General features: G+C 54.1%; 5 protein-coding genes across 5 annotated transcripts; 3 read left to right on the top strand and 2 right to left on the bottom strand.

The window, feature by feature from the left end:
- The first annotated feature begins 188 nt into the window (after positions 1–188).
- On the top strand, positions 189–908 carry BDY24DRAFT_231410 (uncharacterized protein). The gene has a single exon (XM_076636637.1). It carries the CDS (start codon positions 347–349, stop codon positions 749–751), a length of 405 nt encoding a protein of 134 aa, XP_076499522.1. The 5' UTR covers positions 189–346; the 3' UTR covers positions 752–908.
- A 685-nt stretch (positions 909–1,593) lies between these two features.
- Positions 1,594–4,600, bottom strand: BDY24DRAFT_379389 (uncharacterized protein). Its single transcript, XM_076639048.1, has 7 exons — positions 3,676–4,600; positions 2,981–3,395; positions 2,763–2,866; positions 2,598–2,697; positions 2,445–2,520; positions 2,143–2,362; positions 1,594–2,062 (listed from the first exon to the last, which is right to left on the bottom strand). The coding sequence occupies exons 1-7, from the start codon at positions 4,456–4,458 to the stop codon at positions 1,643–1,645; spliced, it is 2,118 nt and encodes a 705-aa protein (XP_076499521.1). The 5' UTR covers positions 4,459–4,600; the 3' UTR covers positions 1,594–1,642.
- Positions 4,601–5,931: 1,331 nt separating this feature from the next.
- Positions 5,932–8,770, top strand: BDY24DRAFT_379386 (major facilitator superfamily domain-containing protein). Its single transcript, XM_076639047.1, has 13 exons — positions 5,932–6,141; positions 6,255–6,287; positions 6,364–6,425; positions 6,543–6,613; positions 6,699–6,775; positions 6,871–6,950; positions 7,035–7,178; positions 7,261–7,449; positions 7,528–7,608; positions 7,695–7,770; positions 7,854–8,044; positions 8,189–8,306; positions 8,392–8,770. The coding sequence occupies exons 1-13, from the start codon at positions 5,998–6,000 to the stop codon at positions 8,620–8,622; spliced, it is 1,497 nt and encodes a 498-aa protein (XP_076499520.1). The 5' UTR covers positions 5,932–5,997; the 3' UTR covers positions 8,623–8,770.
- Positions 8,771–9,644: 874 nt separating this feature from the next.
- On the top strand, positions 9,645–11,836 carry BDY24DRAFT_412545 (GSK family serine/threonine-protein kinase; the record flags this gene model as incomplete). Its single annotated transcript, XM_076643075.1, has 13 exons — positions 9,645–9,690; positions 9,771–9,926; positions 9,998–10,047; positions 10,153–10,236; positions 10,319–10,429; positions 10,507–10,564; positions 10,660–10,780; positions 10,867–10,883; positions 10,979–11,087; positions 11,149–11,227; positions 11,315–11,535; positions 11,611–11,717; positions 11,796–11,836. The coding sequence occupies 13 exons, from the start codon at positions 9,645–9,647 to the stop codon at positions 11,834–11,836; spliced, it is 1,200 nt and encodes a 399-aa protein (XP_076499519.1).
- A 351-nt stretch (positions 11,837–12,187) lies between these two features.
- BDY24DRAFT_379379 (uncharacterized protein) lies at positions 12,188–14,323 on the bottom strand. Its single transcript, XM_076639046.1, has 12 exons — positions 14,267–14,323; positions 14,142–14,196; positions 14,007–14,064; positions 13,875–13,908; positions 13,650–13,792; positions 13,492–13,570; positions 13,293–13,402; positions 13,120–13,200; positions 12,811–13,001; positions 12,664–12,718; positions 12,427–12,573; positions 12,188–12,344 (listed from the first exon to the last, which is right to left on the bottom strand). The coding sequence occupies exons 1-12, from the start codon at positions 14,286–14,288 to the stop codon at positions 12,276–12,278; spliced, it is 1,044 nt and encodes a 347-aa protein (XP_076499518.1). The 5' UTR covers positions 14,289–14,323; the 3' UTR covers positions 12,188–12,275.
- Positions 14,324–15,504: the final 1,181 nt, after the last annotated feature.

Below are 15,504 nucleotides of genomic sequence, written 5' to 3'. Positions count from 1 at the left end.
GAGAGCTCCTCCGACTCCTAGCCGAGTAATCCAGCACATCGGGAGCTCCGATAACGAGGGTTTTCAGCGTCGAATGCCCTTCGCTCCTCAACGTCGAGAGAGGGAACCGATCGCCTCCGAAAGCGAGTAGAGCGAGCTTCTTGACGTTGGGGACGAGGCTGAGGATCCAGGGAGGAGGAGGAAGAAATAGCCCCCAGCTGGCCCAGTCTTCGAGGCGGAGGGAAGTGAGCTGGGGGCCGAGAAGGGTGAGGACGGCGAGGAGGGAAACGTCGAGGAGGTAGACGCGATGAAATTCGGCGAGGAAAGGTTCGGTGAGGAGAGCTAGGTGGGTAAGTTGGGGAAGAGGATGATCGAAGATGTCGACGTCGGAGGAGAGGGAGTGGAGGGTGAGAGACCTGGAAAGCAAAAGGAAGTTCAGCCTCCGAGTTCCGAAGGGCCGCGAAACCAAACTCTCGAGTCGAGACGACGCGTTCGCTCGTCCGCTGTATCTTTCTCGGAACTCACCTTAGCTCCGATAGGTCTGCCCATCTCCCTACTCCCAACGAAGTTTTCTCCCCCAGCTCCCTTCCTTCCCACTCTGAATCCGACGTGTTGTCCGAATCACTTCCATCCTTCGTCGACCACCCTCCTCCAACCTCCAGCGACCAGAGCTTGGGAAACCGTCCACCCTCCCTCGACGGCTGGAGGCCTTCGATCTGTCCGATGCAGACAGAGGTGTAGAAATGCCGAAGATTGGGTAGTTTGGACATGAGATCGATGAACCGAAGGGGAGGGAGGGCTGAAGTCGGATTCGAGAAGAGGTAGATGGTGGAGAGTCCAAGGAGAGGGGAAGCGAGGATCGTTCGAGTGAAGAGGTCGAGTTGACAGGAGGAGGAAAGGGAGATGGTTCCGTACAGGTACGGATAGGCGATATCCTGATCAGGGAACAGCAGAAGGAAGAGGGAAAAAGGTCAGGAGGAGGAGTTCGACATCATGCGACGAACGAGTCTCACCAAAGAAAGGCTTCAAAGAAAACTGAGCTCACCCTCCATTCTCGGTTCACCAGAGATGCCTGTGCGAGAAATCTAGACCTCTGCCGATGCGAGGGAAGAAGATCTCGTTGATGGTTGCTGAACGGAAGGAGGAAGGAGTCCAGTGCCGCGATCAAGACGAATCGTTGAAGGTCCAGAGGCAGCCCAGCGACCTTTTCGGCGTCCATTCCGTTTGGGGGGAGCGAGCAGGAGAGGAAGGAGAGGAGGGGGAGGACGAGATATGGAGAAAGGGAGGGAAGGAGGAAGGGTAGGGGAGAACAGTGAAAAGCACGATTGGGAGGGACCAAACAAGTGCTGAAACAGCACGGCGGTGCTGTGAAGGGGGAGGGCGAGAAGCAGACGGCACGAAATACGGCGGGAGAGAACAGAGGGTTTTGGAAAGGGAGGAGAAGGGTGCGAGTTGGAAGTCAAAACTCGGAAGTTGAAGGAAGAGGGAAGGGAAGGGAGGAAACGAGCTCGAACCGTCGAAGGCCGGGCCACGAGTCGGGTGCTTAAAAGCTAGGAACGAACAGGGAATCGCCAGAGTCTCCATCGAGCCTCGAAAGGGAAGAATATGTATGTAATACGGCGTCCCGCAAAAAGACCTACGAGAGAGAAAATGAAGGCCACGATCAAATCATCCTGCCCTTTCCCTTCCCTTCCGGCGTTCCCAATCCCAACCCATGCTGCTGCAGCTGCTCCCTCTCCACCGACGCCAAAGCCTGCTGCAACCCGAACGAGTTCGACCTCCCCATCTGAGGTCTCGGCGAAGGAGGAGCGCTGCTTTCCGTCGTCACAGAGGCAGCGACTCCTGGTCCTCCTCCTCCTCCAGCCGTGGTTGATCCAAAGGAGAAGGTCCGATCTCGATACGGAGCTGTTGGAGGAGACATGTTTCCAGTGTAGGAGCGTGTTGTTGATGGGGAGAGGAGAGCGGCGTAGGAGGCTGAAGGGGTGGAAGGTGAAGATCCGGGGTTGGTGGAAGGAGTGGAGGAGGGAGCGGATCCGCTGGTAGCTTCCTTGAGGAGGAACTCGACGAAGAGTTGAGAGAAGGACTGCAAACCGGGAGAGGCGAGAAGGTTGTCAACAACGCGTCTTCGTAGAAGACGTAGGTACGAGTGAAGAGAAGACTCACTTCGCTGGCGGGCTCTTCCTCGACCTTGGCCACCTTTTGGATAGCTCCGCTCGGACGACGGTTCATCGCAGATCCAGACGAAGCTCGTTGAAGTCCAGCTTGCTCTCGCTCGAGGTCCGACCAGGAAAGGATCGACGAGAGGAGAGTGAGCATCTCGAATCGTTTGGGATCGGCTCGAGGAGTGGTGAGGAAGGAGATGAGGATGTTGGTGACCAGACGTCTGTTCGCAAGGAGGAAGAAGAACGCGTGTCAGCTCAAGAGCCAGGAAAGAGTACAAAAGAAGACTGGATGTGCAGACTCACCGATCGACGTTGGTATCAGAAGAGTTTCGCCTTAGTCGACGAAGAGCCTCGGTGAGATGTTCGTTCATGATGACGGCTGCTCGAGAAGAAAAAAGCTCGGATCAGCTCTCAGCTTCCCGTCGAAGCTCAACATGACCTGGATCCAGGACTCACTCTCGTGCCTCAGCTTTCCGATCAGTAGGTTCTTCTCCTTGACCTCCCGTTCTAGCGACTGTGACCGGCCAGCGTCGTCCTTAAGGTCGTTGAGTCGAGACTGAAAGCAAGAAGGAGGATAAGCACACGAGAGGAAGGAAGGAAGAGGAGGAGGTCGAGACGCACCTCAGCCGTGGCTGCACGAAGCTTCCAGTCCTGGAGAGAAGTCAGAGTATTACGAAGATGCGTCTCCAGCTCGGAGACTGCCGAACGAAGCTCGACGTCCTTGGCTGACAGGGAGGAAAGAGAACGAGACGCGAGGTGAGCTTTCTTTCGCTTCGAGCCCAACACCCACTCTTGCCCTCCATCCACGACGTTCGATAACGATAGATGAGACGACTCACCATTCTGGAACTCCTCCAGTACACTCTGCAAGTTCTCACCTCTCTCTCTCTCCCTCTTCGCACTGTCCGTCTGCCTCTCCAGCTCCTCCCTCAACCGCCTGGCGTCCGACTCGAGCTGCCTTCCTCTCTCCTCCTCCTCCTCCGCTCGAGACCTCTCCTTCTCAGCAATCATCTCCCACTCCTCTCGTTCCACCCTGATCCGTTCCACCTCCTGATGCAGCTCCCGTTCCCGGGTGAGGTACGATTCCGAGGACGACGAGGTTGCCAGACGAAGATGGGAGAGCGAGTCGGAGAGGGAGTTGGTTTCGAGAGCTTGGGACTCGAGCTCTGTACGGAGGGTGGCGACTTCGGAAGTGAGGGTAGTGTTGTCGGTTGTAAGAGTAGTGATTTGAGCTTCTCGGCGATCCAGCTCCTCCTGCGAAAAAGAAGATGGGAAGGGAAGGGACGGGCGGTCAGAACGAGCTGCGAGAAACGGGCTTTGGAGCGAACATCGAGATAAGTATCTCTCCCAACTTCCAGAGATGATGGGAGCTCTAGTAGATATACAGAGCTGCCTTCACCGATCGTGCCACTCGCTCTCATCGAAGTGTCGAGCCTGCCATCTCCTCGACTGTGAGCTTCTCCTTCCCATCTCTCCGACCTGTCAAAAGCACCGAGCTGGCAGCAGAGAGGAAAGAAAGAGACGAAAGACTCACAGCATCCTCTCTGAGCTTCTTCCCGAGAGTATCCCTCATGGTCCCGACCTTCCCTACGAGAGCTCTGTACTGCTTCTCGAGGTTGTCCTTGTCGGATCTGAGCTTGTCATAGGCCTTCTCGAGCGCTGCTGTCCGAACGCTGGTGGCTCCGTCATCACCGTTGCTGCTGCTGTCGAGGGAGGGTCGAGCGAGATCCAGGGAAGGTCTCGGGGAGGAAGTGGAAGCTGCTGTGATGGAGGGTTCGAGGGAGAGGGAGGCGAGGGTGGAAGTGGCGGACGCGAGGGCTGCTGTTGGGAGAGGAGGAGGAGTGGAAGGACGAGGAGGTTCCGAGGGAGGAGGAGGAGCTGAAGAGGAGGTCGTAGATGGGGAGGTGGAGGAGGATCCGTTGGTGAGAGGCAGGTGGGAGGAGGAGAGTGTAGATTCCGAGGAGAGAGGAGGGAGGGAAGGGGAAGAGGAAGGAGGAGGAGAGCGAGGCGACGTTGAAGTTGAAACCTCCGAGATGGACAGCGAAGGAGGAGGAGGAGGCAGGGATTCTATAGGTTTGGGAGAGGACGGAGGGGAGTTGGAGAGGTCCACGGATGTCGATTCCTTGGATGGTTCCTCTGTCGAATCGGGTGCTGGAGGAGGAGGACCGTCGTCGACGACGAGACCGAGGGAGGAAGAAGTGTTGTTCACCTCCTCGTCCTCCTTGGGCGGTAGAGAAGTCTCGGGTTCAGGGAAGGAAGCGAGTTTCGGAGTTGCCGGAGGAGTAGGTCCGTTGGATTTCGACTTCTTCCTGGCCATCGTTGCAGGAAGAAAAAGAAGGAAGGAAGGGAAGGGAGAAGGTGAAGGTGAAGGGTTGAGGTCTCGCCCTTCCTCTTCCTCAAATCTCGAGACATTCGCTCAGCTCTTTGATTTTCTTCACCCAAACCTTCACAGACCCACTTTTTTGCGTTCTAACCAACCTCTTCCCAACGGCTTCGACTCACAAGCTGCGAAACTTGCTCAAATCTACCCACAGGCCGGCTGTCTGAAAGTGGAAGGAGGACGAGACGAAGGTTGACCTTTTGTTCCTCCTCCTCATCCTTTCAAGCTCACCACAACCACCACTTCGTTCCATGTTTACTAGAAAAGCTCTCGAGACGTTCCTGCATCCCGTCAACACCAATCTAGCCTCTTCAATAGTCATCTTTCGAAGTCGAACTCTCGCAAAAGCCAACGACTCCGCGTTCCGAGCTCAACATCTTCCTCCCTTCTCCCTCCCCTCCCTCCTCCTCCCGCCCCAACCCTCCACACATCGACAAAATTAATCGGGCCCTAGTACACATCAGCTCACTCGCCCTTCGCTTCGCGGTCTTCGTTTCCCTTTGCGTCGAAGCTTTGGCTCGAGGTCAAGGCGACGGCGCAAGGAGAGTTCAAACTCGCCCTCGTCGCGTTCCTGGTGCAGCTTCGTCTCCACTGCGACATCCACGACCAGCGCTGGGAGTGAAAGCGTGTTGAAAGGTCTCTAGCAGTTCACACTGCATCTCGCTTTCTTACTTGAGACGCTCGCATCACTTTCCTCTGTCCGCGGAGTTCGACTCGCTCTCGAGCTCGAACCGACGCTCCTCCTTCGTTTCCTCTTCGCCTTCTTCTTCACCTTCTCATCCTTCGGAAGACTTCTACAGATATCTCACCCGGACTGATATCCTTAATTGGTTCTTGGACCTTCAGATTTGACGTCCCTCCAGTCGTTGGAAAGAGATCAGGTTCGCCGACTGGTGAGCTTGGAGCTGCTGAAGGCGACTTCTCTTCCTGATTTGCCCCTCCCCGTCCCTCTTGACTTCGCGGGTCTGATGTTTTGGACTCTACGAAGGAGTACGGAGCTCCTTCGAGGGCCGGCAGTAGTGGGTCCAGAGTTCCGTCGCGAAGGGAGGGAAGAAGAATCGGACGCGTTGAGCTTCTTTCAGCCCTCGCACCCTCCCGAACTCTCTCCTGACGCGTCGTTCTCCCGACTTTTCGCTCAACCTTTCGACGAGCACCTTCTCCAGACTCGTCCGAATTCAGATCTTCTCTTTCCTCCAGGAACAGCTTCCTTTCTTCCCTCGAGATCAGCGAAAAACGAGGGAAGGTGGGTGACCTCTGAGACGCCGCGGTCTCCTCCCTTTGTCCTGGCCCCAGCTTCCTCGCCTTTTCTCCACCCTGATCTCCTCCTTCTTCACCCTTAAAAAAAGACGTGCTTGGATCTGGCGTGCTTGCCTGTTTTCGGTTCGGAGAAAACGAAGGAGTCACCCATAATTTTCGACGACGAACTCCTCACCTCCCACCACGACCCCTCTTTCTCTGTTCCTCTCTCGCTTCGCCATGTCTCCCTCCTCTACCAAGGACTCTTCGCCTCGATCCTCAGCAGATGAGAAGACCGTCGTCCCTCAAGCTCACATCAACCTCGAAGGAGCTGGAGTCGAGGAGCCCGTCAAGCCTTCGTTCTTCCGCGGCACGATTTTTCAGGTTCGTTCCTTCGTTTTCCTGCTACAACCCATCTTGGAAGAGAAGACCGTGACTTAGCCCATTTCTTTCCTCCCTACTGCTTGTTATGCTTTGAATCTGCTCGCCTCAACTAGGCGGCAGTCGTAGGAGTCTGCTCTTTCCTCTCCGTGCGTAACTTTTCTCCCTCCCTCACTCACCTGGCGACCTCTCCTGACCCCTACTACCTTCTGGTTCTCTTTACAGCCTGGGCTATGGAATGCCATGAACGCGGTTGGTGGAGGAGGTGCACAAGAACCCTATCTTGTGTGAGTAGAGAGATTGACGTCTTTCGTGGCTCGAATTGAAGCTCACTCTTTTCCACTTTCTTCGTCCCCGATTTCCCTCCCTTCCTTTCCTCCCTCTTCTTCACATCACCACATCAGTAACGCCGCAAATGCTCTCGTCTTTGGACTCATGGTATTCACTTGCACTCTCGGAACCACTGTCTCTAACCGTTCGTCTTCGTCTCCCAAACCGGTCTCGATGCTCGCTCGACGCTCACCCTCCCGTTTACACTCCGCGATCCTTCCTTCCTACAGGAATCGGTTTGAAGTGGACCCTTCTCGTCGGAACTCTCGGATACACTCCTTACGCAGCCGGTCTCTACACCAACAAGGTTCGTTTCCTCTTCGGATCTTCCAAAATGAAAACCACCCACGCGTCGTCTCAAGAGGCTGATGTTTTTTCCCTCCGTTCTCCCTTTTTCGATAGATGTTCGGAACCGTTTGGCTCGTTCTCTTCGGAGCTGCTCTCTGTGGTATCTCCGCTGGAATCTTTTGGTCGGTCGAGGGGTAAGCAGCCGTTTCTCTTCTCTCCTCTCTCGCTCGACGCGTAAGACGATGCTGACTCCCTCTCCTCTATCTCCGTTCGTACAGCGCTATTGTTCTCGGATACCCGGAGGCTACCAAACGAGGAGTTTACCTGGCTGTGTGGTTGGGCTTCAAGAGTGGTGGGCAGATCCTGGGAGGAGCAATCAACGTAGCTTTGAATTCGAAACCGTCAGGAGCTGGATCCGTCTCGTTCGTCCCTTCCTACTACGATCTCGTCGGTCCCCCCATCTTAGACCACCTAGCTGACTTTACGTCAACCTCCCAATATCAGCTCGCAAACATACCTCGTTTTTATCTCTCTGAGTGCTATCTCTCCCATCTTCGCTCTCCTTCTCTCAGAACCTGCAAAAGTTCAGCGAGAGGACGGAACCAAGGTCACGGTCGGAACGAGCACACTTGGATTCAAGCAGGAGCTCCTCCAGATCTGGAAGGTCTTCACCCGACGAGAGGTCCTCTTCCTGTGAGTCTTTGCCGTTGTCGTCGCCCTCCCCCTCCCGACACGAAGCTGATGCCCTCCTTCCCTTTCCGTCTTGCTCAGTGCTCCCATCGCTTTCTACTCATCCATCATGGGACCCTGGACCACCACCTACCTTGCTCTCTACTTCTCCGTTCGAGCTCGGTGAGTCACGAATCTCTCTTTCCTTGCTTTCTTTCGACGCGTCTGACCGGACTGACCCGACTCGTCTCTCTCTTCTCTTCTCACAGAGCTGTCGCCTCTCTCGTCACCGCCGTCGTCGGTATCCTCGCCAACTTCGCTATGGGATACTTCCTCGACTCCACTGTTTGTTCTGCCTCACTCGGTTTCACGTTCGAAGCAGCCTTCTCGAGGCTGATCGTGCTCTCTTCTTTCTTTTTCTCTTTCAGCGAGTCTCGCTCAAGTCCCGAGCTCGATACTCGTACCTCCTCATGGCCGCTCTCGGACTCGCTTCGTGGATCTGGTCGCTCGTCATCCAGACCGAGTTCTCTGCCAACAAGCCCGCCACCCTCGATTGGGTCGCTGGAGGAGCTTTCTCCCGCGCATATGTCCTCTACGTCCTCTACGCCCTCAACACCTCGTGAGTTTCTCTTCATATTCGAGATCTCTACGAGTTCGCACCTTTTAATTTGCGCCAACTTCCACGAGTTCACACAAGTTCAGACTTGCGAACTTCAAACGTTCCCGTTGCTGACTCTCCTTTGTCGCCCTCGTTCGACCTCAGCGTCCTCCAAAATGTCCTCTACTTTTACATCGGGGCCATTTCGACGGAGCCCACCGACATCGGACGACTCTCTTCCATTCTTAGGGCCCTGGAGTCCGCCGGCTCAGCGGTTGGATACGTGAGTAGCTCGAGACTGCCTCGTTCCTCTCACCGCTGACTTCTTCTCCTCGTCCTCCTCCTCCTTCTTCGCCATGATCTCTCAGGGTATCACCTCCAACAAGACCATGTCCCACCTCATCCCCCTCGGAATCGACATCGGTTTCTTCGGAATCTCGTTCCCTCTCGGATGGTTCTGCATCAACAAGATCGGTGTGACGCTTTCTGGAGGATACGAGTCGTCGGAGAAGCTGGAGGCTGTTCAGGCTGCTGAGAAGGCAGATAAGGAGACGCTCGCTGCTGAGGGCAAGGGGTTCGCTCTGGGGCCTCAGGCTTAAATGCTGTAGACTTCCTGTCGCTTTCGCGACGCGCTCTTTCTTGTCTTGTAACAACGCCCTTTCTTAGATGTACACCTAGAGCATTCGTAGACTTTTACTTATTACTACCTTAATGGGAACCTGTGATTCATGTTGCACTTTCAACTTTGCATTTTCAGCGCTTCTGCGAAAGGGAGGAGACGTCGAGGAGAAGAAAACTCGACGCGACGAGTCGAAACCCATCGCTTTGAACACGCCCCAAGTCTCTTTTTCGATGCTGAAACCTCTCGAAGTACACAGAGTTGCGTATCAAGCTCTCAAGCCTTCTAGGATTCACTGGTCTACCGAGCAAGAGAAACAAAAGGAGCAGGGAACAAGATGAAAGAGGGAAAGGGAGGGAACGAGTTCAGCACCTCGATCTTCTGCTCTTTTCTGTCTTGTATCGAGCCTTCTCACCGCTCACCCCTCACTCTCTTTCAACTTCTATCGCATCACTCTCCTCTCTCTTCTCGATTCGGACCAACCTGCCTAAATTTCTCTCCACCTTTCGTTGCCCCTCCCTCCTCCCCGCCTCCTCGTTCAGCCCAGGTGACCTTGTTCCTCTTCTACGAGCTCGTTTGAAGCTTTGAGGGTGCTTCTCAGGGCGCGATTTCACTTACAGATCACTTCGAGCTTCTGTAGAAGAGCAGGATGTCGCTAGATCATCATTTGGGGAGGTGCAGGGGGAGAAGAGAAGGAACGCTCTGACTTTGATCTCTCCTTGGACGCGGGACGAATCACCTGTTTGTATCGTCTTGCTCCCAACATCCATCTCGGTTCCTCAAAGCTTGCCCCCAATCCCTCCATCCAACCCGTTTCTACCCTTCTACATCTTCGCAAACCACTCAACGGTGAGTCTTTGCATCGGCGGAACAACGAGAAGGGAAGGACGAGAGGGCCAGACCTCTAGGACCCGAGCTCACCTCCTCCTTCTTGGTCTTGCCCTTCTTCCTTCTCTTTCCCAGACCTTCCCTGTCTCCCAGACTTTCCCTCTCGCTCCTACAATGCCAGCACACGCTCACGGGCCCCTGTTCGAAAAAGGTCTACCAGGTAAGTGAGGCTGGCCTCTGTAGGGATGAAACAAGACGAAGGAGAGCTCCCCGCTGAACTTGACTCGTTCCTTCCTCCAGGACCTCCTGATCCTTCGAGGGTTTGGGAAGTAGTAGCTCAGCAAGGGCAGACTGGAGAGGAGATCACCATCGCCTACTCTGGACTCAAAGTCGTTGGAAGTGGATCATTTGGAGTCGTTTGTTCGGCCGTCCTGACGAAAGGGATCAAAGGAAAGGGTGAGCTCGATCTTACTCTCCATCCTCCCGTCCCTCCTCAATCTTAACTCTTCTCCTTTCTCCATCTACAGAGGGAGAGGTCGTCGCTATCAAGAAGGTCTTGGTTGATCCTCGCTACAAGGTCGGTCTCTCGTCCATCCACATCCTTCCGGATTCGTCCTGGACTTCGAACATCAGCTCACCTTCCATCCTTCCTTCTTCTCGTATCTGCTGTTTCCTCTCACAGAATCGTGAACTTCAGATCATGCGAGCTATGTCTCATCCCAACATCGTCGAACTTCGTGCCTTCTTCTACTCGACCGGCGACAAGGTGAGCTTCCATCATCTCTCGTTGAAGCTCAGCTCGAGCTGACCACCTTCCTCCCTTCCTTTCCTCCTTTTTTGTTTCACAGAAGGACGATGTCAACCTCAACCTAGTACTCGAATACCTCCCTTGCACTCTCCATCGAGCTCTGAGCCGCTACAAGACGCTCAAGCAGACCATGCCTGGTTTCGAAGTCAAGGTTCGTCTCTCCTCCAACCGAAACTCCCTCATCTCCGAAAGCTCACTTCGACCTCTTGCCTCCTCGCCTTACTGTAGATGTACGCGTACCAGCTTTTCCGAGGTCTCGGATACCTTCACACTGTTGGACTGTGTCGTAAGTCGGAGCCCTTTCATCTCTGACGCGAGCTCGAGCTCCACGACGTTCAACTGACTCGGTCCGTCACTCATCCAAACATCTTCTTCGAACAGATCGAGACATCAAACCTCCAAACATCCTCGTTGATCCCGCTACTGGAATTCTCAAGATCATCGATTTTGGATCAGCCAAGCAGCTCGTCCCCACTGAACCCAACGTGGCTTACATCTGCTCGTGAGTCTTCAACGTCCCTCTCGACGCGCTCATCCGAGCTCAAAACCCTCGCTAAAATCCGCTTCTGCTCCTTCGTCATCCCACAGGCGATACTACCGAGCTCGTGAGCAACATCCTCCCGTACTATCCGAACCACTGAATCGAGCTGACTCTTTATTTCCTTTGCCTTCATTCGACGCGTTCGTTTTCACTTGATAGCCGAACTAATCTTCGGAGCCACTACCTACACGACTCAGATCGATATCTGGTCCTCTGCTTGTGTCCTTGCTGAGGTATACCTCGGTCAACCCATGTTTGCTGGAGACTCGTGAGTCTCACGACCTCCTCCTTCGTCCTTTTCTTCTTTGCTGACTCTTGTTCGTCTCCAGCTCCCTGGACCAGCTCGTCGACATCATCAAGATCCTTGGAACCCCTTCGAAAGATCAGATCAACGCCATGAACCCGAAGGTACGACCAGTGCACGAGAGAAGAAGGATCGACTGAGCCTCGACTTCCCGACGCGTCGCTGATCCATTTCTCTCCTCCTCATAACAGTACCAAGACCACAAGTTCCCTTCCATTCGACCTCACCCCTTTGTCAAGTTCTTCCGTCCTCGAACCGATCCTCTCGCCCTCGATCTGCTCGAAAAGACGCTCGTCTACGCCCCCAAGAAACGTCTCGACGCGTTCGGAGTCATGGCTCATCCGTTCTTCGACGAGCTGAGGGTCGAGGGAGCGAAGATGACGAATGATGATCCTCTTCCTGGCCTGTTCAAGTGAGTTCGAACCTCATCGTAACCAGCTCTCCGACGAAACGATGCTGACTGATCCTTTCTCGTCGTCCTTTTCAGCTTCACTCGAGCGGAACTGTCAGCTCGACCGGACCTGATCCCCAAGCTCGTTCCCGAGTGGACGAAGCCCATCCTTGCTGAGCGAGGAATCAACTTGGCTACTTTCGGTACGTTCCTCCTGACTATCATCGGTCGCTTCTGCGTCAAGCTGACCCCGTCTCGCTTCGTCTTCTTTCTCTCTTCAGTCCCCATACCTCTTCAGCAGCTCCGACTCGTGTTCAACTAGCCTATATTCTTCCTCTTCTTCTCTAGTCTGCCTCTCTACCTTTCCCGTTAGGGTCCGCTTCGAGGGTGTCGGCGTGAGGGCTTCCTCTTCTGGTAGTTTCGAGTCGCGCCGTCTTCATCTCGTTTAGCTCCTCTCTCTCTCCTGCCACTGTCTTCCAAACTGTCTCTCTTTCCTCCGTTTTGCATCCTATACCTAGCTCACTCTCGCACGTATTTACTTTCACTACCTGGACGGCTACTGTACTGTTTCGATTAATGTCAACTCCATCGCCTGTGCTTCTTGCTCTTGCTCTTGCTCTTGTTCGGTGGACGTTCGTCAATGGTCATCAAAAGAGAGTCAAACTGAAAGAGAGTCGAAATGAAGGAACCGAAACAGAAGAACGATCAAGAAAGAACGAAAGAGAAGAGGTCGAAAGATTCGAAGACGAAGGATGACTCGATCAAACAGAGGGTCCCGTCTCGCCCATAGCACAGACGAGTCTCTTGCACATCATCTTGGATCCTCCGGACTGCGAAACGAAAACGAGAAACAAAGGGTGGGAGTCAGATTCGATGGACGAGAAGGGGAAAGAGAGACGAGCTCGAACTGACCTTGCACTCCTCCATGCACAAGATGAGGTTCTTCATTCCTTGGTTCTGAGCCATCTGGGAAGGGAGAACCTTCATCTTCCCTTCGGCCATCCAGGTCGAGAAGGTCTTGAGGAAGGCGTGAGCGTGCTTGGTCTCGTCGGGCATGGGCTGAGAAGGACGAGGTGAAGAGCGAGACGCGTCAGATTTCGAAGACTCGAACGAGGCTTGAGCGAGGAGACGAAGGAAGCGAGGACGAACCTTGAACATGCATCCCATCATCTCGGCGTCGAATCCGAACATCGTGGTGGGGAGCCTGAAAAAAAAAAAAGGAGAGAGGGAGGGAGAGGGAGTCGGAGTCAGCGAACGAAGATCGAGGAAGAAGGAGACGACTTCGAAACGACTCACTTTCGAACGATCTTGATGTTGTGCATGTTGATCCCCATCGTCTTCTCCATCATCGTTTCCATCTTGGAATCGTCGTCCATAGTCATCAACTCCTCCGTCTTTCCTCCAGCGCTCATCATCATGAGAGGGAAGCAGCAGATCGTTCCTCCAGAGGATCCCATGCACTTGGCGGCGATGGCGAGGGAGGAGTCCTGAGAGGGAAGAAGATCAAAGAAGGGAGGGATGAGAGGCAACGAGTCAGTCTTGAACGAGAGAAGAGTCGAGCGAGGCGAGGAAGAGCTGGAAAGCAAGACGACGACTCGAACTCACCGTCGAAGAGCAGTCCATCGCCATCGTGAGAGCGTTCTGAGTGGCCTTCATGATCTTCTCGACGATCTGGGGGTCATTACACTGATTCGGAAGGAGGAGAAGAAGTGGTGGAGGTCAGCAAGGCGTCGAGAGAAGGAAGAAGACCGTCCAGAGAGAAGAGGACATGGACTCACGTCGAAGGTCTTCTCAGCACCGAACGACATGACATCGGCCATCTCCGTCATCTCGCAGACAGCCATGATCTTGTAGCCCATCATGGATCCGAGTTGGCAGGTCATGAGTCCTGGAAGAAAGGGAAGAGGAAGAAGAGAGGGTTCAGTTTGACGCGTCGACGAGGAGGAGGAGGACGAAGGGAGAGAGAGAGAAACGAACCGAGAGAGGTTCCAGCTCCGAGAACGAGGATGGGTTCGTGGGACTTGTTCGAGTATGGCCAGGTTTTCAAGTTGAAGGCCTGATCAAAGGAAGGAGGAAGGAAGAAAGAGTGAGCGAAGTCGAACGAACGGAACGAACGAAGACGAGACGAAACGAACCTGGAAACTCATCATCATGCAGCAGGGCATGCAGCAGGCCTCTTCGAACGGCATCGTCTCAGGGACTTTGCAGATCATGTCGCACTGGGTTCGACAGTAGGTGGCGCAGGATCCTTGCATTCCGTATCGATCGAGCATCTTCTCTGCGAAGCGAGGAGGGAAAACGAGGTCAGTTTCGACGCGACGAGAGATGAGAGACGAGAGATAGAGAGAGAGGGAGCTGACTGTCGACGATGGTAGAAGAGAGGCCTCCGAGAAGCTGAGTGAGCGAAGGAGGGAGGCGAAGGTCAGCTCGCTGAAAGAAAAGGGGAAGAAGAAAGAGGGGAGGAGAGGACGAGTCGACGCGACGAGACTCACCATCCCACAAACTCGATCTCCCTCCTTCCACATCCCAGTCGAGCACTTCATGACGGTTCTGAACGACAGCAAAAAAAAAGTCATGATCAGCTTCTTGTCATTTCGAGCAGAGAAAAGGCAGGGAGAAGAGCTCACCCAGCCATATCCATTCCAGGGACGCTCCCCTTCTTCATCAACTTGAGAGCGTTGACTGAGAAAGAAGAACGAAGAGGTCGAGGCCAGTCTCGCTCCAAGAGAAATGATGGTTCAAGAGTGCTCACTATCGCAAGATCCCATCGACATGCACTACGAGGTAAGGGAGGAAAAGGAGAGAGATCCGAACCTCTCGTCAGAACTCCAACGTGAAAGGTCGGAAAGAACGGATCTGAAAGACTCACCTCGATCTTGATCAAAACCTCCCTGTGTTGAAGGTCCATAGGACATTCGACGTCGGTGACCTTGAGGACGTCTTGGAGGTTGGAGCCGTCGGTCTGCGAAGAGACAATCGAACCGAAAAGGGGGAGAGGAGAGGGAGGATGGCAAACAGGAGGTCAACGAAAAGCGAGCGAGCGAGAAGATCTAATCGAAAAACTGACCATAGGACCGGTGGTGACGACAGATTTCATCATCTGAGGGACGGATTGCATGGTGCTTGAGTGAAATGAGCTGTTGAACGACGAGGTGAGATTAGATGAAGAGAGGGTCGAGAGGGGGATGGTGTTGGTTGGAAGGGAAAGAGAGAGAAGAAGCGCTTTTGGAGGGTTGGGGGGAGAGTCGGATCACAGGACCTGTTTTGTGTTCTGCCGTAGTTCCGAAGAGGGGAGAGGAGCCAAACGAAGGTGATAACGTCGAGCGGCTGCTAGAAGAGGAAAAGAGAGAGGAAACGAGCGGAGAAGAGAGGTCAGATTGATGCGTTCGTTGAGGAGGAGAGGGACGGAGAAGATCGTACGCGTTGCGTTCGAGGGAAGACGAAGCTGTCTCCAGGGATGGATGCCAAAAAAAAAAGAGAAGGAGGGGAACTAAGGAAAGGTCGAGCGAAGTCGAGGGATTATGATGGGCTCGTCAACAGGGAAAGAGAGCTCGTTGAAACACACTGTCGGTCCATTCTTCCTCCTCCTCGACTCTTCAGTGAAAAGCAAAGAGTGCATCAAGAATCGTACAACATACTTCGAAAGCTAATCTCAACGAGTCCTACTATGCCTACCCCAACGCTCGTCCATTCCCTCTCCCGTCTACGACGACTTGTCTTTCTCGGACGTGAGCTTGGGCTCCTCCTGCATGAAGGCGCCAGCCCTCTCGTACCATTGCGTATTCGATGCAGCGGTGAATCCTTGATCTGAGGGAGTTGAGATGTGGACGAAGGGTCGAAGCTGTGAGAAGAAGGGGGAGAGGGGAGGAAAGGGAAGGGAAGGGAAGGCGAAGGTCAGCTTCAGTTTCTGGAGAGCGAAAGAGGCGAGGAGAGCAAGAGAGAGAGGGAGAATGGGCGGTCTTGTTCGTTGCAGCAGCTCCGACCTTTTAT

Source organism: Mrakia frigida (assembly GCF_051309035.1).
Source record: "Mrakia frigida strain ATCC 22029 unplaced genomic scaffold BDY24scaffold_5, whole genome shotgun sequence".
In the NCBI taxonomy this organism is placed as follows: domain Eukaryota; kingdom Fungi; phylum Basidiomycota; class Tremellomycetes; order Cystofilobasidiales; family Mrakiaceae; genus Mrakia; species Mrakia frigida.
Note: the sequence above shows the minus strand (reverse complement) of the source record. Positions and strands in the feature narration are given on the sequence as shown.